The sequence below is a fragment of the Oncorhynchus tshawytscha genome, linkage group LG28, assembly GCF_018296145.1.
Source record: "Oncorhynchus tshawytscha isolate Ot180627B linkage group LG28, Otsh_v2.0, whole genome shotgun sequence".
In the NCBI taxonomy this organism is placed as follows: Eukaryota; Metazoa; Chordata; class Actinopteri; order Salmoniformes; family Salmonidae; genus Oncorhynchus; species Oncorhynchus tshawytscha.
This window is the reverse complement of record NC_056456.1, coordinates 36,982,898-37,002,735: the sequence shown is the minus strand read 5'-3', so window position 1 is coordinate 37,002,735 and position 19,838 is coordinate 36,982,898. Positions and strand designations below refer to the sequence as shown.

The window sequence follows — 19,838 nt, the reverse complement described above, 5'->3', positions numbered from 1 at the left end:
CTCTGTATCTCTCTCTCTCTCTCTCCCTCTTTCTCTCTCTCTCTCTGTATCTCTGTCTCTTTCTCTCTGTATCTCTCTCCCTCCCTCTTTCTCTCTCTCTATCTGTATCTCTCTCTTTCTCTCTGTATCTCTCTCTCTTTCTCTCTGTATCTCTCTCTCGCTCTCCCTCTTTCTCTCTCTCTCTCTCTCTCTCTCTCTCTCTCTCTCTCTCTCTCTCTGTATCTCTCTCTTTCTCTCTGTATCTCTCTCTCCCTCTCCCTCTTTCTCTCTCTCTCTCTCTCTCTCTCTCTCTCTGTATCTGTCTCTTTCTCTCTGTATCTCTCTCTCTCTCTGTATCTCTCTCTTTCTCTCTGTATCTCTCTCTCCCTCTCCCTCTTTCTCTCTCTCTCTCTCTCTCTCTCTCTCTCTGTCTCTGTATCTCTCTCTTCTCTCTCTCTCTCTCTCTCTCTCTCTCTCTCTCTCTGTATCTGTCTCTTTCTCTCTGTATCTCTCTCTCTCTGTATCTCTCTCTTTCTCTCTCTCTCTCTCTCTCTCTCTCTCTCTCTGTATCTGTCTCTTTCTCTCTGTATCTCTCTCTCTCTGTATCTCTCTCTTTCTCTCTCTCTCTCTCTCTCTCTGTATCTCTCTCTTTCTCTCTCTCTCTCTCTCTCTCTCTCTCTCTCTGTATCTGTCTCTTTCTCTCTGTATCTCTCTCTCTCTCTCTCTCCCTCTTTCTATCTCTCTCTCTCTCTCTCTGTGTCTCTTTCTATCTGTATCTCTCACTCTCCCTCTTTCTCTCTCTCCATCTCTCTCTTTCTCTCTGTATCTCTCTCCCTCTTTCTCTCTGTATCTCTGTCTCTTTCTCTCTGTATCTCTCTCTCTCTGTCTCTCTCTCTTTCTCTCTCTCTCTCTCTCTCTCTCTCTCTCTCTCTCTCTCTGTATCTGTCTCTTTCTCTCTGTATCTCTCTCTCTCTCTCTCTCCCTCTTTCTATCTATCTCTCTCTCTCTCTGTGTCTCTTTCTATCTGTATCTCTCACTCTCCCTCTTTCTCTCTCTCCATCTCTCTCTTTCTCTCTGTATCTCTCTCCCTCTTTCTCTCTGTATCTCTGTCTCTTTCTCTCTGTATCTCTCTCTCTCTTTCCCCCCTCTCTCTCTCTGTACCTCTCTCTCTCCCCCTCTCTCTGTATCTCTGTCTCTTACTCTCTGTCTCTCTCTCTCCCCCCTCTCTCTCTGTATCTCTCTCTCTTCCCCTCTCAGTATCTCTGTCTCTTTCTCTCTGTATCTCTCCCCCTCTCTCTCTCCCCTCTCTCTCTGTATCTCTGTCTCTGTATCTCTGTATCCCCCCCTCTCTCCCTCTCTCTCTGAACTGTATCTCTGTTTCTTTCTCTCTGTATCTCTCTCTCTCCCCCCTCTCTCTGTATCGCTCTCTCTCTCCCCCTCTCTGTATCTCTCTGTATCTCTCTCTCTCTCTCTCTGTATCTCTCTCTCTCTCTCTGTATCTCTGTATCTCTTTCTCTAGTCTGTACTTAGGAAACCCCATGGACCCACCAGATGTCTTGGGGTTGGACCTCAATGCTGCCCGGCCCACTCAGCTACTGGGACGAGCAAAAAGTAAGTGGCCGGGTTCCTGAACAACCTACAGCCCCTGTCCCATAACACTATTTATTTGGACAACTATTGTCAGTGACTCTAGGAAGTATGTTTCGCTCGCTGGTTGGTGTTTCTTCTCAGTGGTTGGTGTTTCTTCTCGGTGGTTGGTGTTTCTTCTCGGTGGTTGGTGTTTCTTCTCGCTGGTTGGTGTTTCTTCTCGCTGGTTGGTGTTTCTTCTCGGTGGTTGGTGTTTCTTCTCGGTGGTTGGTGTTTCTTCTCGCTGGTTGGTGTTTCTTCTCGCTGGTTGGTGTTTCTTCTCGCTGGTTGGTGTTTCTTCTCGGTGGTTGGTGTTTCTTCTCGCTGGTTGGTGTTTCTTCTCGCTGATGTTTCTTCTCGCTGGTGTTTCTTCTCGGTGGTTGGTGTTTCTTCTCGCTGGTTGGTGTTTCTTCTCGCTGATGTTTCTTCTCGCTGGTGTTTCTTCTCGGTGGTTGGTGTGTGAATGTGTCCAATCTGACTTGACTGTTGCCACAATGTGTCCAATTTGACTTGACTGTTGCCACAATGTCAGACAGCCAGTCTGGTCTCTCTCCCCAGCCAGCCAGTCTGGTCTCTCTCCCCAGCCAGCCAGTCTGGTCTCTCTCCCCAGCCAGCCAGTCTGGTCTCTCCCCACAGCCAGCCAGTCTGGGCTCTCTCCCCAGCCAGCCAGTCTGGGCTCTCTCCCCAGCCAGCCAGTCTGGGCTCTCTCCCCAGCCAGCCAGTCTGGTCTCTTCCCCAGCCAGTGGTGTCTCTCCCTCAGCCAGTGGTGTCTGGGCTCTCTCCCCAGCCAGCCAGTCTGGTCTCTCCCCCAGTAATATTGGTCTCTCCCTCCAGCCAGCCAGTTTGGTCTCTTCCCCCAGCCAGCCAGTGTTGTCTCTCTCCCCAGCCAGCCAGTGTTGTCTCTCCCCTCAGCCAGTGTTGTCTCTCCCCTCAGCCAGTGGTGTCTCTCCTCCCTGCCAGTGTTGTCTCTCCCCGGCCAGTGTTGTCTCTCCCCTCAGCCAGTGTTGTCTCTCCCCTGCCAGTGTTGTCTCTCCCCTGCCAGTGTTGTCTCTCCCCCAGCCAGTGTTGTCTCCCCTCAGCCAGTGGTGTCTCTCCCCCAGCCAGTGTTGTCTCTCCCCCAGTAATATTGGTCTCTCCCTCCAGCCAGCCAGTGTTGTCTCTCCCCCAGCCAGTGTTGTCTCTCCCCCAGTAATATTGGTCTCTCCCTCCAGCCAGCCAGTGTTGTCTCTCCCCCAGCCAGTGTTGTCTCTCCCCCCCAGTAATATTGGTCTCTCCCTCCAGCCAGTGTTGTCTCTCCCCCAGTAATATTGGTCTCTCCCCCAGCCAGTGTTGTCTCTCCCCCAGCCAGTGTTGTCTCTCCCCCAGCCAGTGGTGTCTCTCCCTCAGCCAGTGGTGTCTCTCCCTCAGCCAGTGTTGTCGCCCCTCAGCCAGTGGTGTCTCTCCCTCAGCCAGTGTTGTCTCTCCCCCAGCCAGTGTTGTCTCTCCCCAGTAATATTGGTCTCTCCCCCAGCCAGTGTTGTCTCTCCCCCAGCCAGTGTTGTCTCTCCCTCAGCCAGTGGTGTCTCTCCCTCAGCCAGTGTTGTCTCCCCTCAGCCAGTGGTGTCTCTCCCACCAGCCAGTGTTGTCTCTCCCCCAGTAATATTGGTCTCTCCCTCCAGCCAGCCAGTGTTGTCTCTCCCCAGTAATATTGGTCTCTCCCTCCAGCCAGCCAGTGTTGTCTCTCCCCCAGCCAGTGTTGTCTCTCCCCTCAGCCAGTGGTGTCTCTCCCCCAGCCAGTGTTGTCTCTCCCCCAGCCAGTGTTGTCTCTCCCCCAGCCAGTGTTGTCTCTCCCCCAGCCAGTGTTGTCTCTCCCCCTGCCAGTGTTGTCTCTCCCCCAGCCAGTGTTGTCTCCCCCAGCCAGTGTTGTCTCTCCCCCAGCCAGTGTTGTCTCCCCAGTAATATTGTCTCTCCCCCAGCCAGCCAGTGTGTCTCTCCCCCAGCCAGTGTTGTCTCTCCCCAGTCCCCCAGCCAGTGTTGTCTCTCCCCCAGCCAGTGTTGTCTCTCCCCCCAGCCAGTGTTGTCTCTCCCCCAGCCAGTGTTGTCTCTCCCCCAGCCAGTGTTGTCTCTCCCCCAGCCAGTGGTGTCTCCCCCTCAGCCAGTGGTGTCTCTCCCCCAGCCAGTGTTGTCTCAGCCAGTGGTGTCTCCCCCAGCCAGTGTTGTCTCTCCCCCCAGCCAGTGTTGTCTCTCCCCCAGTAATATTGGTCTCAGCCAGTGTTGTCTCTCCCCCAGCCAGTGTTGTCTCTCCCCCAGCCAGTGTTGTCTCTCCCCCAGCCAGTGTTGTCTCCCCCCAGCCAGTGGTGTCTCTCCCCCAGCCAGTGTTGTCTCTCCCCCAGCCAGTGTTGTCTCTCCCCCAGCCAGTGTTGTCTCTCCCCCAGCCAGTGTTGTCTCTCCCCCCAGCCAGTGTTGTCTCTCCCCCAGCCAGTGTTGTCTCTCCCCCAGCCAGTGTTGTCTCTCCCCCAGCCAGTGTTGTCTCTCCCCTGCCAGTGTTGTCTCTCCCCCAGCCAGTGTTGTCTCTCCCCCAGCCAGTGTTGTCTCTCCCCCAGCCAGTGTTGTCTCTCCCCCAGCCAGTGTTGTCCAGTGTTGTCTCTCCCCCAGCCAGTGTTGTCTCTCCCCCAGCCAGTGTTGTCTCTCCCCCTCCCCCAGCCAGTGTTGTCTCTCCGCCCAGCCAGTGTTGTCTCTCCCCCAGCCAGTGTTGTCTCTCCCCCAAGCCAGTGTTGTCTCTCCCCCAGCCAGTGCTGTTGTCTCTCCCCTGCCAGTGTTGTCTCTCCCCCAGCCAGTGTTGTCTCTCCCCCAGCCAGTGTTGTCTCTCCCACCAGCCAGTGTTGTCTCTCCCACCAGCCAGTGTTGTCTTTCCCCCAGCCAGTGTTGTCTCTCCCCCTGCCAGTGTTGTCTCTCCCCCAGCCAGTGTTGTCTCTCACCCCAGCCAGTGTTGTCTCTCCCCCAGCCAGTGTTGTCTCTCCCCCAGCCAGTGTTGTCTCTCCCCCAGCCAGTGTTGTCTCTCCCCCAGCCAGTGTTGTCTCTCCCCTGCCAGTGTTGTCTCTCCCCCAGCCAGTGTTGTCTCTCCCCCAGCCAGTGTTGTCTCTCCCCCAGCCAGTGTTGTCTCTCCCCCAGCCAGTGTTGTCTCTCCCCCAGCCAGTGTTGTCTCTCCCCCAGCCAGTGTTGTCTCTCCCCCAGCCAGTGTTGTCTCTCCCCCAGCCAGTGTTGTCTCCCCCCAGCCAGTGTTGTCTCTCCCCCAGCCAGTGTTGTCTCTCCCCCAGCCAGTGTTGTCTCTCCCCCAGCCAGTGTTGTCTCTCCCCCAGCCAGTGTTGTCTCTCCCCCAGCCAGTGTTGTCTCTCCCCCAGCCAGTGTTGTCTCTCCCCCAGCCAGTGTTGTCTCTCCCCCAGCCAGTGTTGTCTCTCCCCCAGCCAGTGTTGTCTCTCCCCCAGCCAGTGTTGTCTCTCCCCCAGCCAGTGTTGTCTCTCCCCCAGCCAGTGTTGTCTCTCCCCCAGCTCCCGCCTTCTTCTCTGCTCTTTCCTAGCTCCAGTCCTCTTATCTCTCTTTCTCTTCTCAGTGTCTCCATTTCTCTTCTTCCTCCTTGTCGTTACTCTCCCTCTCTCTCACAAACGGGGCAGTCTGGGTTGCTGTGCATTGAGTGGGTTAAAATACAAGTTGTTACTGTAGTTTTTAATGGTTATGATTACAGTTGTTTTTAATGTTTATGATTACGGTACTTTTTAATGTTTTTATGAGTTTAATGTTTATCATTACGGTGCTTTTTAATGTTTATGATTTCCTCCTAAACATCTTTAAAGAGCTAATGTTCTCTGTAGGATTGTGTTTGTTTCCATTCATACACAGTGTATGAATATCCACACATTATAGATGGACACACTGAGGAATATTACCTACTCATTTCAGGGACATTATGCGCATAAATAAACCTTACATCAAAGGCAGCACTCAAGGTTGAGCACTCAATGTAGACAGCTGGGACCTTGGGGATGGACTACACTGCTACATGAGTAATGAGAGGTTACAGAGTTGGGTTAGGGTATTGTTGCCAAAGTCATTAAGTTGTGTTTGTTTGTCTGTTTATTTGTCCAGAGCCATGCTACGACTCAGTGACTGAGGACGAGGAGCTGACCGCCTCAGGCCTCAAGAGGCTGTCGCTACGGAAAGCAAGTTCCATCCTCAAGCTCAAACCCGCCGCCTGGGTCTCCGCCTCCAAACAGGGGGAACGGACTACGGGTTCAGGCCACACCCCCAGCAAGGTGTCGCTCATCGACTTTGAGCAGGAGTTTCCCCCGGCCACACCCTCTCCCTCCCCAGTGGCGGAGCTACAGTTGCCCTCATTGGTCAAGCTGGCCCTGGAGGCGGAGTCTATTCTGGACAGGACTCCTCCTCAGAGCCCATGGTGCTCGCTGCCTTGCCCTTTACACCCCACGCCAGTGGTGGACTGGGACGCCCGCCCCTTACCTCCACCTCCTGCGTACGATGACGTGGCGCAGGACGAGGAGGACATGGAGGTGAGCACCATCAACAGCTTGGAGCAGCGACAGCAGGGGGGGATGGGTGAGAGCCACAGCCCCACGGAGGCCATCCCGGCTGGGGAGGAGGGGAAACCCCTGGGGGACAACCTCTTCTTACCCTCCCAGCTGGACCAGGCCTACACATCCTTCTCCCAGTCAGCAGAGATCTTTCAGGAGCTCCAGCAGGAGTGCATGAGGAGGCTCAATGTGCCCACAGGAGGAGTTCCCCAGCCCCCCTCTCCGTCACCGAGCTCAGGCCTCCAGTCCATAGACGTGCACCGCCATATCGTCCTGTCCTTCTCCGAGGACAAGCCCCAGATCCCTCCCCGCATTCCCATCCCTCCTCGCCCCGTCAAACGAGGGGACTACACCTGCTGGTCCGGTGACCTCTCCCTGTCCCCGACTCCACCTTCAGAGGAAGTCCAGGACCGGCCCCCTCAGATCCCCCCACGGAACCCCCTGTCCCAGCCAGGCTCACGCACCCCCAGTCCCATGGGGCTCCAGGTGGGCTCCCCCCAGCAGAGGACAATGGTTTGCCCCAGCGCCCCTCCTCCGGCCACATACGGATCCTACCTCTCCACGTCCCCGGGGATGATCATGCCCACTACGCACAGCTTTGCCTCGGACCCAAAATACGCCGCGCTCAAGGTCATCCAAGCACAAGCCCAGGGTAAGGACCTGGCCAAGGGGCCATGCATCCTGCCCATTGTCCGCGACGGCCGCAAAGTCAGCAACACGCATTACTACCTCCTGCCCGAGAGGCCGCCTTACCTGGACCGCTACGACCGCTTCTTCAGGGAAGCAGGAAACATGCCGACCGGTGGCGGCGGTGGGATCTGTGAGGAGAGGCAGCAGGCCAACACGGCCACGGTCAGGCCCATGGTGGTGAACCAGCAGCAGCAGAGCAAAGGAGGAGATATCAAGGCCAACTTCTCCAACAACAACAGCAGCCTGGGCTGCCGGCCGGGCATTAAGGCCTCCATCAGCCTGCCTAGGGTCAGCTCTGAGGGGTCAGCCAGCAGGGCAGCGGGTGGAATCACAACAGACCAGGTCAAGATGGTGTGTAGTACCGAAAGCGCCACTTTTTATAATCCGTAATCAGGTGATAACTGGAAAGGACTTAGTCTATTTGACAAAAACACACAGGCCTACCAAAACAGAGACACACAGGCCTACCAAAACAGAGACACACAGGTCTACCAAAACAGAGACACACAGGTCTACCAAAACAGAAACACACAGGCCTACCAAAACAGAGACACACAGGTCTACCAAAACAGAAACACACAGGCCTACCAAAACAGAAACACACAGGTCTACCAAAACAGAAACACACAGGTCTACCAAAACAGAAACACACAGGCCTACCAAAACAGAGACACACAGGTCTACCAAAACAGAAACACACAGGCCTACCAAAACAGAGACACACAGGTCTACCAAAACACAGGCCTACCAAAACAGAAACAGACAGGTCTACCTAAACAGAAACACACAGGTCTACCAAAACAGAAACACACAGGCCTACCAAAACAGAAACACACAGGTCTACCAAAACAGAAACACACAGGCCTACCAAAACAGAAATGAGTTATGAGTGATGAGGTATGAGTAATGAGTTATGAGTGATGAGGTATGAGTAATGAGTTATGAGTAATGAGGTATGAGTAATGAAGTATGAGTAATGATGCTACAGTATGGCATTACAGTATGTTGGATATGGAGACAAAGAGCACAACTACTGATTCAGAAAACAAGAAGAATGATACAAAAAGTATTTAAAAGAAACTAGAAATTGAGTTACAATAAATCAACTTTGGTAAGAGGATACACCCACCAGTTTTTCTTTACCTTGTTCGTTTATCATTTTGCTGCCAAATCAAACTTCCCAAGTCCCTAGAGGATTAAAGTACTGGGATTCGGTCCACAGACAACCCTGCGCAAAACTATCTAACCAATCGATCTAAATCAACACTCTCTCAACCAATCAAGTATCCATCAAAGATATATTTTATAAGATTACATTGCACTGTGGAATGAAATTAGAGTTGTATAATATAGTAAAGTGTTGTCCCAACCCATGTCATTGGCATTGTATAATATAGTAAAGTGTTGTCCCAACCCATGTCATTGGCATTGTATAATATAGTAAAGTGTTGTCCCAACCCATGTCATTGGAGTTGTATAATATAGTAAAGTGTTGTCCCAACCCATGTCATTGGAGTTGTATAATATAGTAAAGTGTTGTCCCAACCCATGTCATTGGAGTTGTATAATATAGTAAAGTGTTGTGATCAGAGGCAATCAACACCTAGATTGAACTGGAAGCTGACTTGTTGGGGGACCAGTCCAATATTCCCTATATAGTGCACTACTTTTAACCAGAGCCCCATAGGCTCCCCAACTGGTGGCCAGTGGTTTTATTTGTATTGCCAAGTTTTCTGAGCAAAATTATGATTATAATTTGAATTTATTTTCAGAATTTTCATTGTTGGACATAACAGACTAAAAACACCAGGAAATCTGTTCCCAAGTATTCCCACGCATTATAGAGAGATGTGATGGTATACAAATGTAAGCAGGGTTTGAAATTGATTATGGTTTAGTCCAATATTATATCTGTTTGGGCTTCTTGTGGTAAATTTGTGCTCTACAAATGATTTGTAATTATGTTCCGGTCCTCTGACCAGACGCTCAAGACATATTTGCCCCGCAGCTGAATGTCGTTGATGATCCTTGGAATAAGGTTTTGTTTTGCTTTGGAGAGTGTTTTGGTGTTTCACATGCCATCATTGAACAGGAGGGGGCAACAGAGGGCAATTCCTGACCAGTCTTTCCATAACATCAACTCCGGCCAAGGAACTGTTTGTCTGCTTTTGCTTATAGACATCTTCTCCTTACTGGTGGATTGATTACTTCCTAACTAAATCGAAATTCAATGTTTCAAACTGTAACCAAATTCTATTTGATGTATAACAACGTAATGTAATTTGTGCACCGAGAGCACTTGGGAAGATGGATGGACTGAGAAAAGGGTCTTGGAAAAGGTTCAATAAGGAGGCTGCATTAAAGCAGGCAGTCAGACAGACAGTCAGTCAGACAGACAGGCAGTCAGACAGACAGACAGACAGTCAGACAGACAGGCAGTCAGACAGTCAGTCAGACAGACAGGCAGTCAGACAGATAGACAGCAGTCAGACAGACAGTCAGTCACTCATTAAAGCAGGCAGTCAGACAGTCAGTCAGACAGACAGGCAGTCAGACAGACAGTCAGTCACTCATTAAAGCAGGCAGTCAGACAGACAGGCAGTCAGACAGACAGGCAGTCACTCATTAAAGCAGGCAGTCAGACAGACAGTCAGACAGACAGGCAGTCAGACAGTCACTCACTCACTCACTCACTCATTAAAGCACTCATTTATTAAAACACTCACACAATCGCTCATTAAAACACTCACTCACTCATTAAAGCACTCATTTATTAAAACACTCACACAATCGCTCATTAAAACACTCACTCACTCATTAAAGCACTCATTTATTAAAACACTCACACAATCGCTCATTAAGCACTCACTCACTCATTAAAGCACTCATTCATTAAAGCACTCACTCACTCACTCATTAAATCACTCACTCATTAAAGCACTCACTCATTAAAGCACTCACACGCTCGCTCATTAAAGCACTCACTCACTCATTAAAGCACTCACTCATTTAAGCACTCACACGCTCGCTGCATTTAAATTCTGTACCCTTCTTGAGAAGTGTGCGCTCATTCACTCCTCTATGCATTTAAAAGCATTGGATTGGTGCAAGGACAGCTGCAGGGAGTTTCCACCATATTGCTCAGACCAGTCCATTCCTTTCACATCCATGAGGTAGAGTGTACGAGTGCAGAGAATACAATTTGAAGCCCACTCACTCACTCAAAAAGACTGATAGTCACTCAACACCTATTATTTTCCACAATGTATTAGACTTGTAGAACCAACATAATGAGCATGCCACTGAAGTGTTAGTGTCTGAGTATAGTTGAATCATTATTATTTTTTAAAGTGTTGTGTATGTGGTTTTGATTGACAGTAGAGGACTGCCGAGCTGATTGGTCAGTGTAGCAGCAGTATTGACCTGATTGGTTGATTTTGTAGAGGACTGCAGAGCTGATTGGTTAGTGTAGCAGAAGCGTTGATATGATTGGTTGTTTGTGTGGCATCCACAGGTGCAGGAGGCGGTACATGGCGTGACTGTAGAGGAGTGTCAGACAGCCCTCCAGAACCACAACTGGAACGTGCAGAAAGCTGTGCACCACCTCAAGGTAGGGGCCCTTGGTGGTAGTGCACTATTACCTTGTCACACTATGGAGCCAATCAGAGCTGTACTACATTGTCCTGGTTACTCATCCACCATAGTTGCTGGAACCTACAATTACAACATTTCTAATCACAGCACTATATAAACTTCCCGTGATGTACAGTTAAAGTCAAAGTTTACATACACCTTAGCCAAATACATTTAAACTCAGTTTTTCACAATTCCTGACATTTAATCCAAGTAAAAAATTCCCTGTTTTAGGTCAGTTAGGATCACCATTTTATTTTAAGAATGTGAAATTTCAGAATAATCTTGAAGAGAATAATTTATTTCAGCTTTTATTTATTTATTCATATTCCCAGTGGGTCAGAAGTTTACATACACTCAATTAGTATTTGGTAGCATTGCCTTTAAATGGTTTAACTTGGGTCAAATGTTTCGGGTAGCCTTCCACAAGCTTCCCGGTTCACGGTTGGGATGAAGTTCTTCAGCTTGCAAGCATCCCCCTTTTTCCTCCAAACATAACGATGGTCATTATGGCAAAACAGTTCTATTTTTGTTTCATCAGACTAGAGGACATTTCTCCAAAAAGTATGATCTTTGCCCCCATGTGCAGTTGCAAACTGTAGTCTGGCTTTTTTATGGCAGGTTTGGAGCAGTGGCTTCTTCCTTGCTGAGCAGCCTTTCAGGTTATGTTGATATAGGACTCGTTTTACTGTGGATATAGATACTTTTGTACCTGTTTCCTCCAGCATCTTCACAAGGTCGTTTGCTGTTGTTCTGGGATTGATTTGCATTTGTTGCACCAAAGTACATTAATCTCTAGGAGACAGAATGTGTCTCCTTCCTGAGCGGTATGACGGCTGTGTGGTCCATTGGTGTTTATACTTGCGTACTATTGTTTGTACAGATGAACGTGGTACCTTTTAGGTGTTTTGGAAATTGCTCCCAAGGATGAACCAGATTTGTGGAGGTCTACAATATTTTTTCTGTTGGTCTTGGCTGATTTCTTTAGATTTTCCCATGATGTCAAGCAAAGAGGCAGTGAGTTTGAAGGTAGGCCTTGAAATACATTCACAGGTACACCTCCAATTAACTCCAATTATGTCAATTAGCCTATCAGAAGCTTCTAAAGCCATGACATAATTGTCTGAAATTTTCCAAGCTGTTTAAAGGCACAGTCAAATTAGTGTATGTAAACTTCTGACCCACTGGAATTGTGATACAGTGAAATAATCTGTCTGTAAACAATTGTTGGAAAAATTACTTGTGTCATGCACAAAGTAGATGTCCTAACCATAAAAATACATTTGTGGAGTGGTTGGAGTGGTTGAAGTGGTTGGAGTGGGTGGAGTGGTTGGAGTGGGTGGAGTGGTTGAAAAACTAGTTTTAATGACTCCTACGTGTATGTTAACTTCCGACTTCAACTGTATAAACTCCCAGTGATCTATAATCATTGGCAGCATATGGTGTGCGACTTTCTTTATTTTCCCTTCGGAAGTTATGGAAATAAAACCGCTCTAGCTTACAAACGGGGATAAGTCCTTTTTACAGAAGTCAACCTATCAAAACATTTGCTGATTTTGAAATATCTGATGACAGATACATGAATAATACAATGTTTTCAGAGATGATGAGTAGTAAGGGTGAGTTGTAACTGATCCTGTTGTTGTCTAGGTTGAGCAGCTGTTCTGTCTTGGCCTGAAGACCAGGCTGGAGTGTCTCAAGATGCTGGAGATGTACAACTGGAACCTGGAAGTGGCCAGCACTCAGCTCCTGGACTCCTACAGCTCTGTCACGCAAAGGTAACATAGAATTCTGGAGAACTTAAAGGGATAGTTTGGCAACAAAGCCCTTTATATACATGCTAGCTGGGGCAGCAGCGTAGCCTAGTGGTTAGGGTGTTGGACTAGTAACCGCAAGGTTGCAAGATCAAATCCCCAAGCTGACAAGGTACAAATCTGTCGTTCTGCCCCTGAACAAGGCCCACTGTTCCTAGGCTGTCATTGAAAATAAGAATTTGTTCTTAATTGACTTGCCTACTTAAATACAGGTTAAATTAAAAAAATAGCTGATCCCAAAGACTTCCAGTGTTTGGGCTAATACTAGATAGCATTTGTTTTGCCAAACTACCTGTAACTTCCTTCATACTGGATGCAAAGACATAAAAATGAGTCCATGACTTAAATTTAAATTTAAAAAAATAGATGCAGTCCCTTCAGGAAGTATTCACACCCTTTTACTTTTTCCACATTTTGTTGTGTTACAGCCTGAATTTAGATTTTATGTCAATGATCTACACACAATACTCCGTCATTTAAAAGTGGAATTTTGTTTATAGAATGTTTTTTAAATTAGAAAAATCATTCATCCGAAAGATCCGAAGAAGTATTCACCAACTTTGTTATGCCTAAATACGTTCAGGAGTAAAAATAGAACACATAGTAAGTTTTGTGTTCAATAAAAGTGGTTAACATGGTTTTTGAATGATTACTCCATCTCTGTACCCCACACATAAAATTATCTGTAATCAAGTAGTGAATTTCAAGCACGGATTCAACCACAAAGACCAGAGAGGTTTTTAAATGCCTTGCAAAGAAGGGCACTGATTGTAGATGTGTAAAAAAAGAATCTATGAAAGTAGATGCTGAATGTCCCTTTGAGCATGGTGAAGTTATTAATTAGGCTTGAGATGGTGTATCAATAAGGCCAGTCATTACAAAGATACAGGCATCCTTCTTAACTCAGTTGCCGGAGAGGAAGGAAACTGTTCAGGGATTTCACCAATGGAGGCCAATGGTGATGTTAAAACGGTTACAGAGTTTAATGGTTGTGTTATGAGAGAACTTGAGGATGGATCAACAACATTGTAGTCATTCCACAATACTAACCTAAATGACAGAGTCCCAGGTTCGATCCAGGGCTGTATCACAGTATCTACCAACCGTGATTGGGAGTCCCATAGGGCAGCGCACAATTGGCACAACATCGTCCAGGTTAGGGGAGGGTTTGGCCGGGGTAGACCGTCATTGTAAAATAAGAATTTTTCTTAACTGACTTGCCTAGTTAAATAAAGATTGTTTTAAAAAGAAGGAAGCCTATACAGAATAATATTTTTCCAAAACATCATCATGTGGCAAAAAAAATGAACTTTTTGTCCTGAATTACAAAGCGTTACGTTTGGGGCAAATCCAACACATCACTGAAAACCACTCTTCATCATGTTATGGGTATTTTTTATATTTATTTTTTAACTAGGCAAGTCAGTTAAGAACAAATTCTTATTTTCAATGACAGCCTGTTCAGCAGCAGAATGACATATTTGTACCTTGTCAGCTCAGGGATATAAACTTGCAACCTTTCGGTTACTAGTCCAACACTCTAACCACTAGGCTACCCTGCCACCCCAAGGATTAGGGAGTTTTTTTTGTGGGATAAAAAGAAAAGTACTTAAATCTGCTTGAAAATATATGGCGCGGAAATGGTTGTTCAGCAATGTTCAAGAATAAACTTGACAGATTTAAGAATTTTATATAATATTGTATAATCCAGGGGGGGAAAAGCTCTTAGAGACCCAGAAAGACTCACAGCTGTTATTGCCACCAAAGGTGATTCTACAAAGTATTGACTCAGGGGTGTAATAGTTCTGTATTTCATTATCAATACATTTATTTAAAAAAAAAACATGTTTTCACTTTGTCGCTATTGTGGTATTGTGTGGAGATGGGTGAGATTTAATTTTTTTTTAAATCTATTTTCAATTCCGGATGTAATTTCCCCCAACTATGCAAACCTGTATTTGGGACAATTTGAAGAAGCTTTCCTTTTTAAAACAGACACACACCCCTTACTTTCTAAAATACTTCTATGGAAGAGATACAGATTATGTCTTTGTGCTCTGGGAAGGAAGTCAGCAGGAACTAAATGAATTCCAAACTCTACTAAACGAGAGCTCTGAATACCTCCAATTCACCATGTAGACTGATGAGAGAAAAATACACTACCTGGACTTATGGATCATCAAAGAGAATGATGCATTACACACAGATTTATACACAAAGCCCACAGATCACAATACCCTGCTATGTGCGGATAGTATGCATCCCCTTCCCCTCAACAATGGTCTACCATATAGCCAGTTATGTATTGTTAAATGAATCTGTGGCCACCAGTCAGATTTTGACAGCAATGCTAAATAAAATGACAGATCAATTCAAAATGAGAGGCTACAAGGACAAAACTCTTGATGCTGCAATGATGAAAATATATCAAAAACCAAGAGAGGAATTACTAAAAACTAAAACCAAAGAAGAAAAACAACGCAACTATCTTTTGCACTAAGAACACCAAGGGTTCAGAGAAAATAACAGAAATCCTGAAAAATCACTGGCATATTCTGCAATCAGACAACAAAAAATGCACACCTCTTCAAGGAACCCCCACTGGTGGTCTATAAGCGTGGTTGCGATATTGGAAATAGTTTGGGATCTGACATGCCCCCTGAGCCCACTCAGACACCTATCCCAAATGGGAACTACAAATGTGGCTCATGCACACAGTGTAATTGCACCAACAACAAAAAAGTATTTCTTCAGACACCCACATACAGGTCGAAAGATCCCTGTTAGAGGTATCATCTCATGCAAGACCAAGGGAGTAATCCATCTCATCACCTGTTCATGTGGAAAAGCCTACGTAGGACAAACAAAAAGACAATTAAAACAACGCATAGCTGAACACCGCAGCTCAATCAGGTGTAAGAACATTGACTATCCAGTAGCAGCTCACTTTGTTGAAGCTAACCATCCCATCTCCTCCCTCAAATACACAGGTGTTGAGCATGTTGCTCTACCAAGGAGAGGAGGTAACATCGAGATCCTACTACTACAAAGAGAGGCTTACTGGATATCCTCTCTAAAAACATTGACCCCTAGTGATCTGAATATTGACTTTGATCTCAGGCCCTCCTGAACACATTTTAATTTATGTTATAAATGTAAAAAATATATTTTTACATCTTATTAGCGTACACCTAATATGTTCCCTCTGTTGATGATGATCATTATATATTAAGGTTGAACCAATATTACATGTAACAAAAATGAAACACGAAATTATGTGAAATTGAATGAAACAATCATGTATGTTGATGCTAATATGATGTACAATGGTCCATGATGTTTCTATATGATAACAATAGCGTAATATATTTAATATGCCATATACTATTTTTTTAACAGTTTCACTAATTCATTTGAATTAACTTAATCATTATGACACACCCCTCACTACTGTCATTGGTTGCACTAATTGCACTGGTTGTCTACATAACCTGGTTCACGTATTCATGACATCACCCCGAGGAAGACACAGTGATGCTTAAACGTCGGTAATTACCCATTAAATTGCTGTGAGTTTATACATGGAGTGTGCTACTTTATTTTTGATAGTTTATAGTTTATTCGCTGATAGTCAGCACCTCCACACAAACTATTATTCTGGGTGTGTTTTTTTAAATGTTTGTTTTTAATTCCTGAGCTAACACAACACAATGTGAAATAAGTCAATGGGTGTGAATACTTTCTGAAAGCACTGTCGTGCCCACATGCCAAACTATCCCTTTAAAAGGATATCTCAGGAGAATTTAGGGCAAACTAACCCTACTGGTGCTGATGCCGATGCTGGATTTTTCTCCAGACAAACAGCCAAACACATGGGTCATGTTCATTAGGGCACACTGTAACTAAACGTTTTGAATAGGAAAATAAAAAGGAACCAGGTGGTCCCTGTTTCAGTATGATTTCTTCTGTTTGGTGCCTAATGAATAAGTCACTGATTCTACTAATTAAGAATCAATTCTGTGTGTTGCTGCTTGGTCCAGCCCAATAACCTAATATACTCGTGTCTATCCACAATTTAAACTGTATCAAATTATGTTCATCTAGCACCAAGTAAAATATATGGAATTGTGAATGTACTTGGATTTGTTTTGAAATAATGGAACATCAAAATAAATCTCTCATCCCATTGCAGGCGGTGACCGATGCTAGGAGCAACAGCAGAACTTTTTTTATTTGTCATCTGTCTTTGAGGGGACGGAGTCTGCTACCATCCCTCTTTTCTGACTTGCCAGACACGCCCCTTAAGAAGACGGGGATTTGAGTGTGAACCTGGGGTACATTTGACTGTGTGATGGGCCATGGCTGCAGTCTTGCCTACTGTACACTGAGACCTAGATAGGTGGTTTCCATGTGGTTGATACCATTCCATTGACTCCATTTCAGACATTATTATGAGCCGTCCTCCCCTCAGCAGCCTCCACTTAGGACCAGGGGGTTAGCCTCCACACTGAGGACCAGGAGGCTAGCCTCCACACTGAGGCCCAGGGGGCTAGCCTCCACACTGAGGCCCAGGGGGCTAGCCTCCACACTGAGGCCCAGGGGGCTAGCCTCCACACTGAGGACCAGGGGGCTAGCCTCCACACTGAGACCCAGGGGGCTAGCCTCCACTGAGGCCCAGGGGGCTAGCCTCCACACTGAGGACCAGGGGGCTAGCCTCTGAGGAGCAGGAGGCTAGCCTCTGAGGAGCAGGAGGCTAGCCTCCACACTGAGGACCAGGGGGCTAGCCTCTACACTGAGGACCAGGAGGCTAGCCTCCACACTGAGGCCCAGCGGGCTAGCCTCCACACTGAGGCCCAGGAGTCTAGCCTCCACACTGAGGACCAGGAGGCTAGCCTCTGAGGAGCAGGAGGCTAGCCTCCACACTGAGGACCAGGGGGCTAGCCTCTACACTGAGGACCAGGAGGCTAGCCTCCACACTGAGGACCAGGAGGCCAGCCTCCACACTGAGGACCAGGAGGCTAGCCTCCATACTGTGGACCTGGAGGCTAGCCTCTACACTGTGGACCTGGAGGCTAGCCTCCACACTGTGGACCTGGAAGCTAGCCTCCACTGAGGACCTGGAAGCTAGCCTCCACTGAGGACCTAGAGGCTAGCCTCCACGAAGGAGCCTCCCGTTCTACCACCGAATATGAGTAGAAGTCGACTTAGAATGCAGGTAGTGGAACCATACTCTTAAAGGGACCATGGTGTCTGCTGGTTCCTACCCTATACCCAACACTGAAGAAAAAACATCCTCTTTTTCACTGCTGGTCTCCCCGATTCAGTTATATCACTGCCACAATACACCATTGACCAACTAGACTGACCTCTTTTGTGTTATTACTGACATATGAATCAGGGGAGCACTCCCCTACTGTATGTGAGCTTTGCTAAGCTCCTCGGATTGGACAGGGGCTTGTTTTAGCGAGGTCAGCATCTTTCTGCTGCGCCGCCCGCCCGCCCTCCCAGGCTCTACTGTGTTTTAGCAGAGGACAAAGTTCACAAAGCCCATAGAGAGAACGAATACAAGAGAGGGGAAGGAGAGAAAAAAATGCAGCTGGTCTACTTTTAAGTCGACTCCTTTTTTTATTTTCTATTTTAGAGATTTCGACTTGATTTATAATATTAAGGAGAGGAGATAACAGATTTTTTTTAATGCACACAAACGGTTACATACATGAATAGTTATAGTTATATATTTGCAGCGAATATGTGCTAGAAGTTGGTATTTTTAGTTTTTAGTGTTTTTAATATATTTTGGGTTTTGCACCGGTTGTTTGAAAAGGGGGACATATTGAAAACATTCAATTCTTGAGATATAAAAAAATATATATATTTTGTCAGTTATTAAAGCCATGTATGTTATGCTTTCCTTGACTCGAGTTCACTTATGTTTGTCAGTGACATCAACTGGACGTTAGTCTCAGACAATAAAGTGTATAACCTAGAGCAAACTGTATAGTGATATGTGATAGTTTTCGACTTATTTTCTATACTGTCTTATCCTGATGCACGCTGTCTGCTTTTCCATGTGTTATGATTCAAATGACGTTTTTTGGCGAACTGAACATTAATATACTGTACACTGAACAACAAATATAAAACGCAACATGTAAAGTGTTGGTAACGTGAGCTGAAATAAAAGATCACAGAAATGTTCCATACGCACAAAAAGCTTACTTCTCTACCATAAGCCGCCTCCAACATTGTTTTGGAGAATTTGGCAGTACGTCCAACCGCAGACCATGTGAATGGCGTGGTGTGGGCGAGCGGTTTGTTGACATCAACGTTGTGAACAGAGTGCCCCATGGTGTGGTGGGGTTATGATAAGGGCAGGCATGAGTTACAGACAATGAACACAATTGCATTTTATCAATGGTGATTTGAATGCACAGAAATACCATAACGAGATCCTGAGGCTCGTTGTAAGGCCCATATTTTATTTTAAGGTATCTGTGACCAACAGATGCATATCTGTATTCTCAGTCATGTGAAGTCCATAGATTAGGGACAAATTAATTTATTTCAATTGACTGATTTCCTCATATGAACTGTAACTAACCAACATCTTTGAAATTGTTGCGTTTTATACTTTTGTTCACTATATAATCATAATATATGCCATTTAAGTAGGCGCTTTTATCCAAAGCAACTTACAGTATGTATGGGTGGTCCAGGCAATCGAACCCACTATCCTGCTGCTACAAATGCCATGCTCTACCAACTGAGCTACATCAGACCACAATAAACCCAATAACTTTTTATAGTTGATTTCAATTATAAAATGAATCTTACATTAGAAGGCTTAATCTGACTTCAAATGAGTTGAAATTTAAGCACAGACCAACACGGTAAAACTATCAGACACCTAGCAGACCACTCCTACCATGTAGTGGGCTTGCAGGCTGATCTTTATCCAGTCTTTGTACTGTAGCAATTTGGACTTGTGTGACTGTGTTTATTTGTTTGTGTCTTTATGTCTAAAAGTCAAGAGAGAATGTTTTGCCAAGTAGTTGTGATCGGTGTGTTGATAAGAACACCGTGTCTTGATTAGAACACCGTGTCTTGATTAGAACACCTTGTCTTGATTAGAACACAGTGTCTTGATTAGAACACCGTGTCTTGATTAGAACATCGTGTCTTGATTAGAACACCTTGTCTTGATTAGAACACAGTGTCTTGATTAGAACACAGTGTCTTGATTAGAACACCGTGTCTTGATTAGAACACCTTGTCTTGATTAGAACACCTTGTCTTGATTAGAACAGTGTCTTGATTAGAACATCGTGTCTTGATTAGAACACCGTGTCTTGATTAGAACACAAAACAGTGTCTGTCTGTGAACCGTCCCGTAGACACTTTGGCCATGTTCCAAACTCAAACTTTGTTCCAAACTCAAACTTTGAGCATTTCCTGTCTGCAATAATAAGGCACCTGTAACTTCTTCCAACAGTCAAGGCCATCCAGCCATGACAAAAAAAAAGTGCTTCCA

At 46.1% G+C, this 19,838-nt stretch overlaps 1 protein-coding gene across 4 annotated transcripts in view; it reads left to right on the top strand.

The window, feature by feature from the left end:
• The window catches only part of LOC112240862 (activated CDC42 kinase 1), a 109,827-nt gene extending 91,532 nt beyond the window's left edge, over positions 1–18,295 (top strand). For 3 of the 4 annotated variants that reach the window (XM_042308121.1, XM_042308118.1, XM_042308120.1), the window contains 5 exons: positions 1,499–1,590; positions 5,728–7,211; positions 10,375–10,470; positions 12,144–12,271; positions 16,500–18,295. In XM_042308121.1, coding sequence (XP_042164055.1) covers positions 1,499–1,590; positions 5,728–7,211; positions 10,375–10,470; positions 12,144–12,271; positions 16,500–16,506 — 1,807 coding nt within the window. In that variant the 3' untranslated portion in view covers positions 16,507–18,295. Of the gene's footprint in view, positions 1–1,498; positions 1,591–5,727; positions 7,212–10,374; positions 10,471–12,143; positions 12,276–16,499 lie in introns of those variants that run through there. The other variant, XM_042308119.1, reaches the window with a different exon arrangement.
• Positions 18,296–19,838: the final 1,543 nt, after the last annotated feature.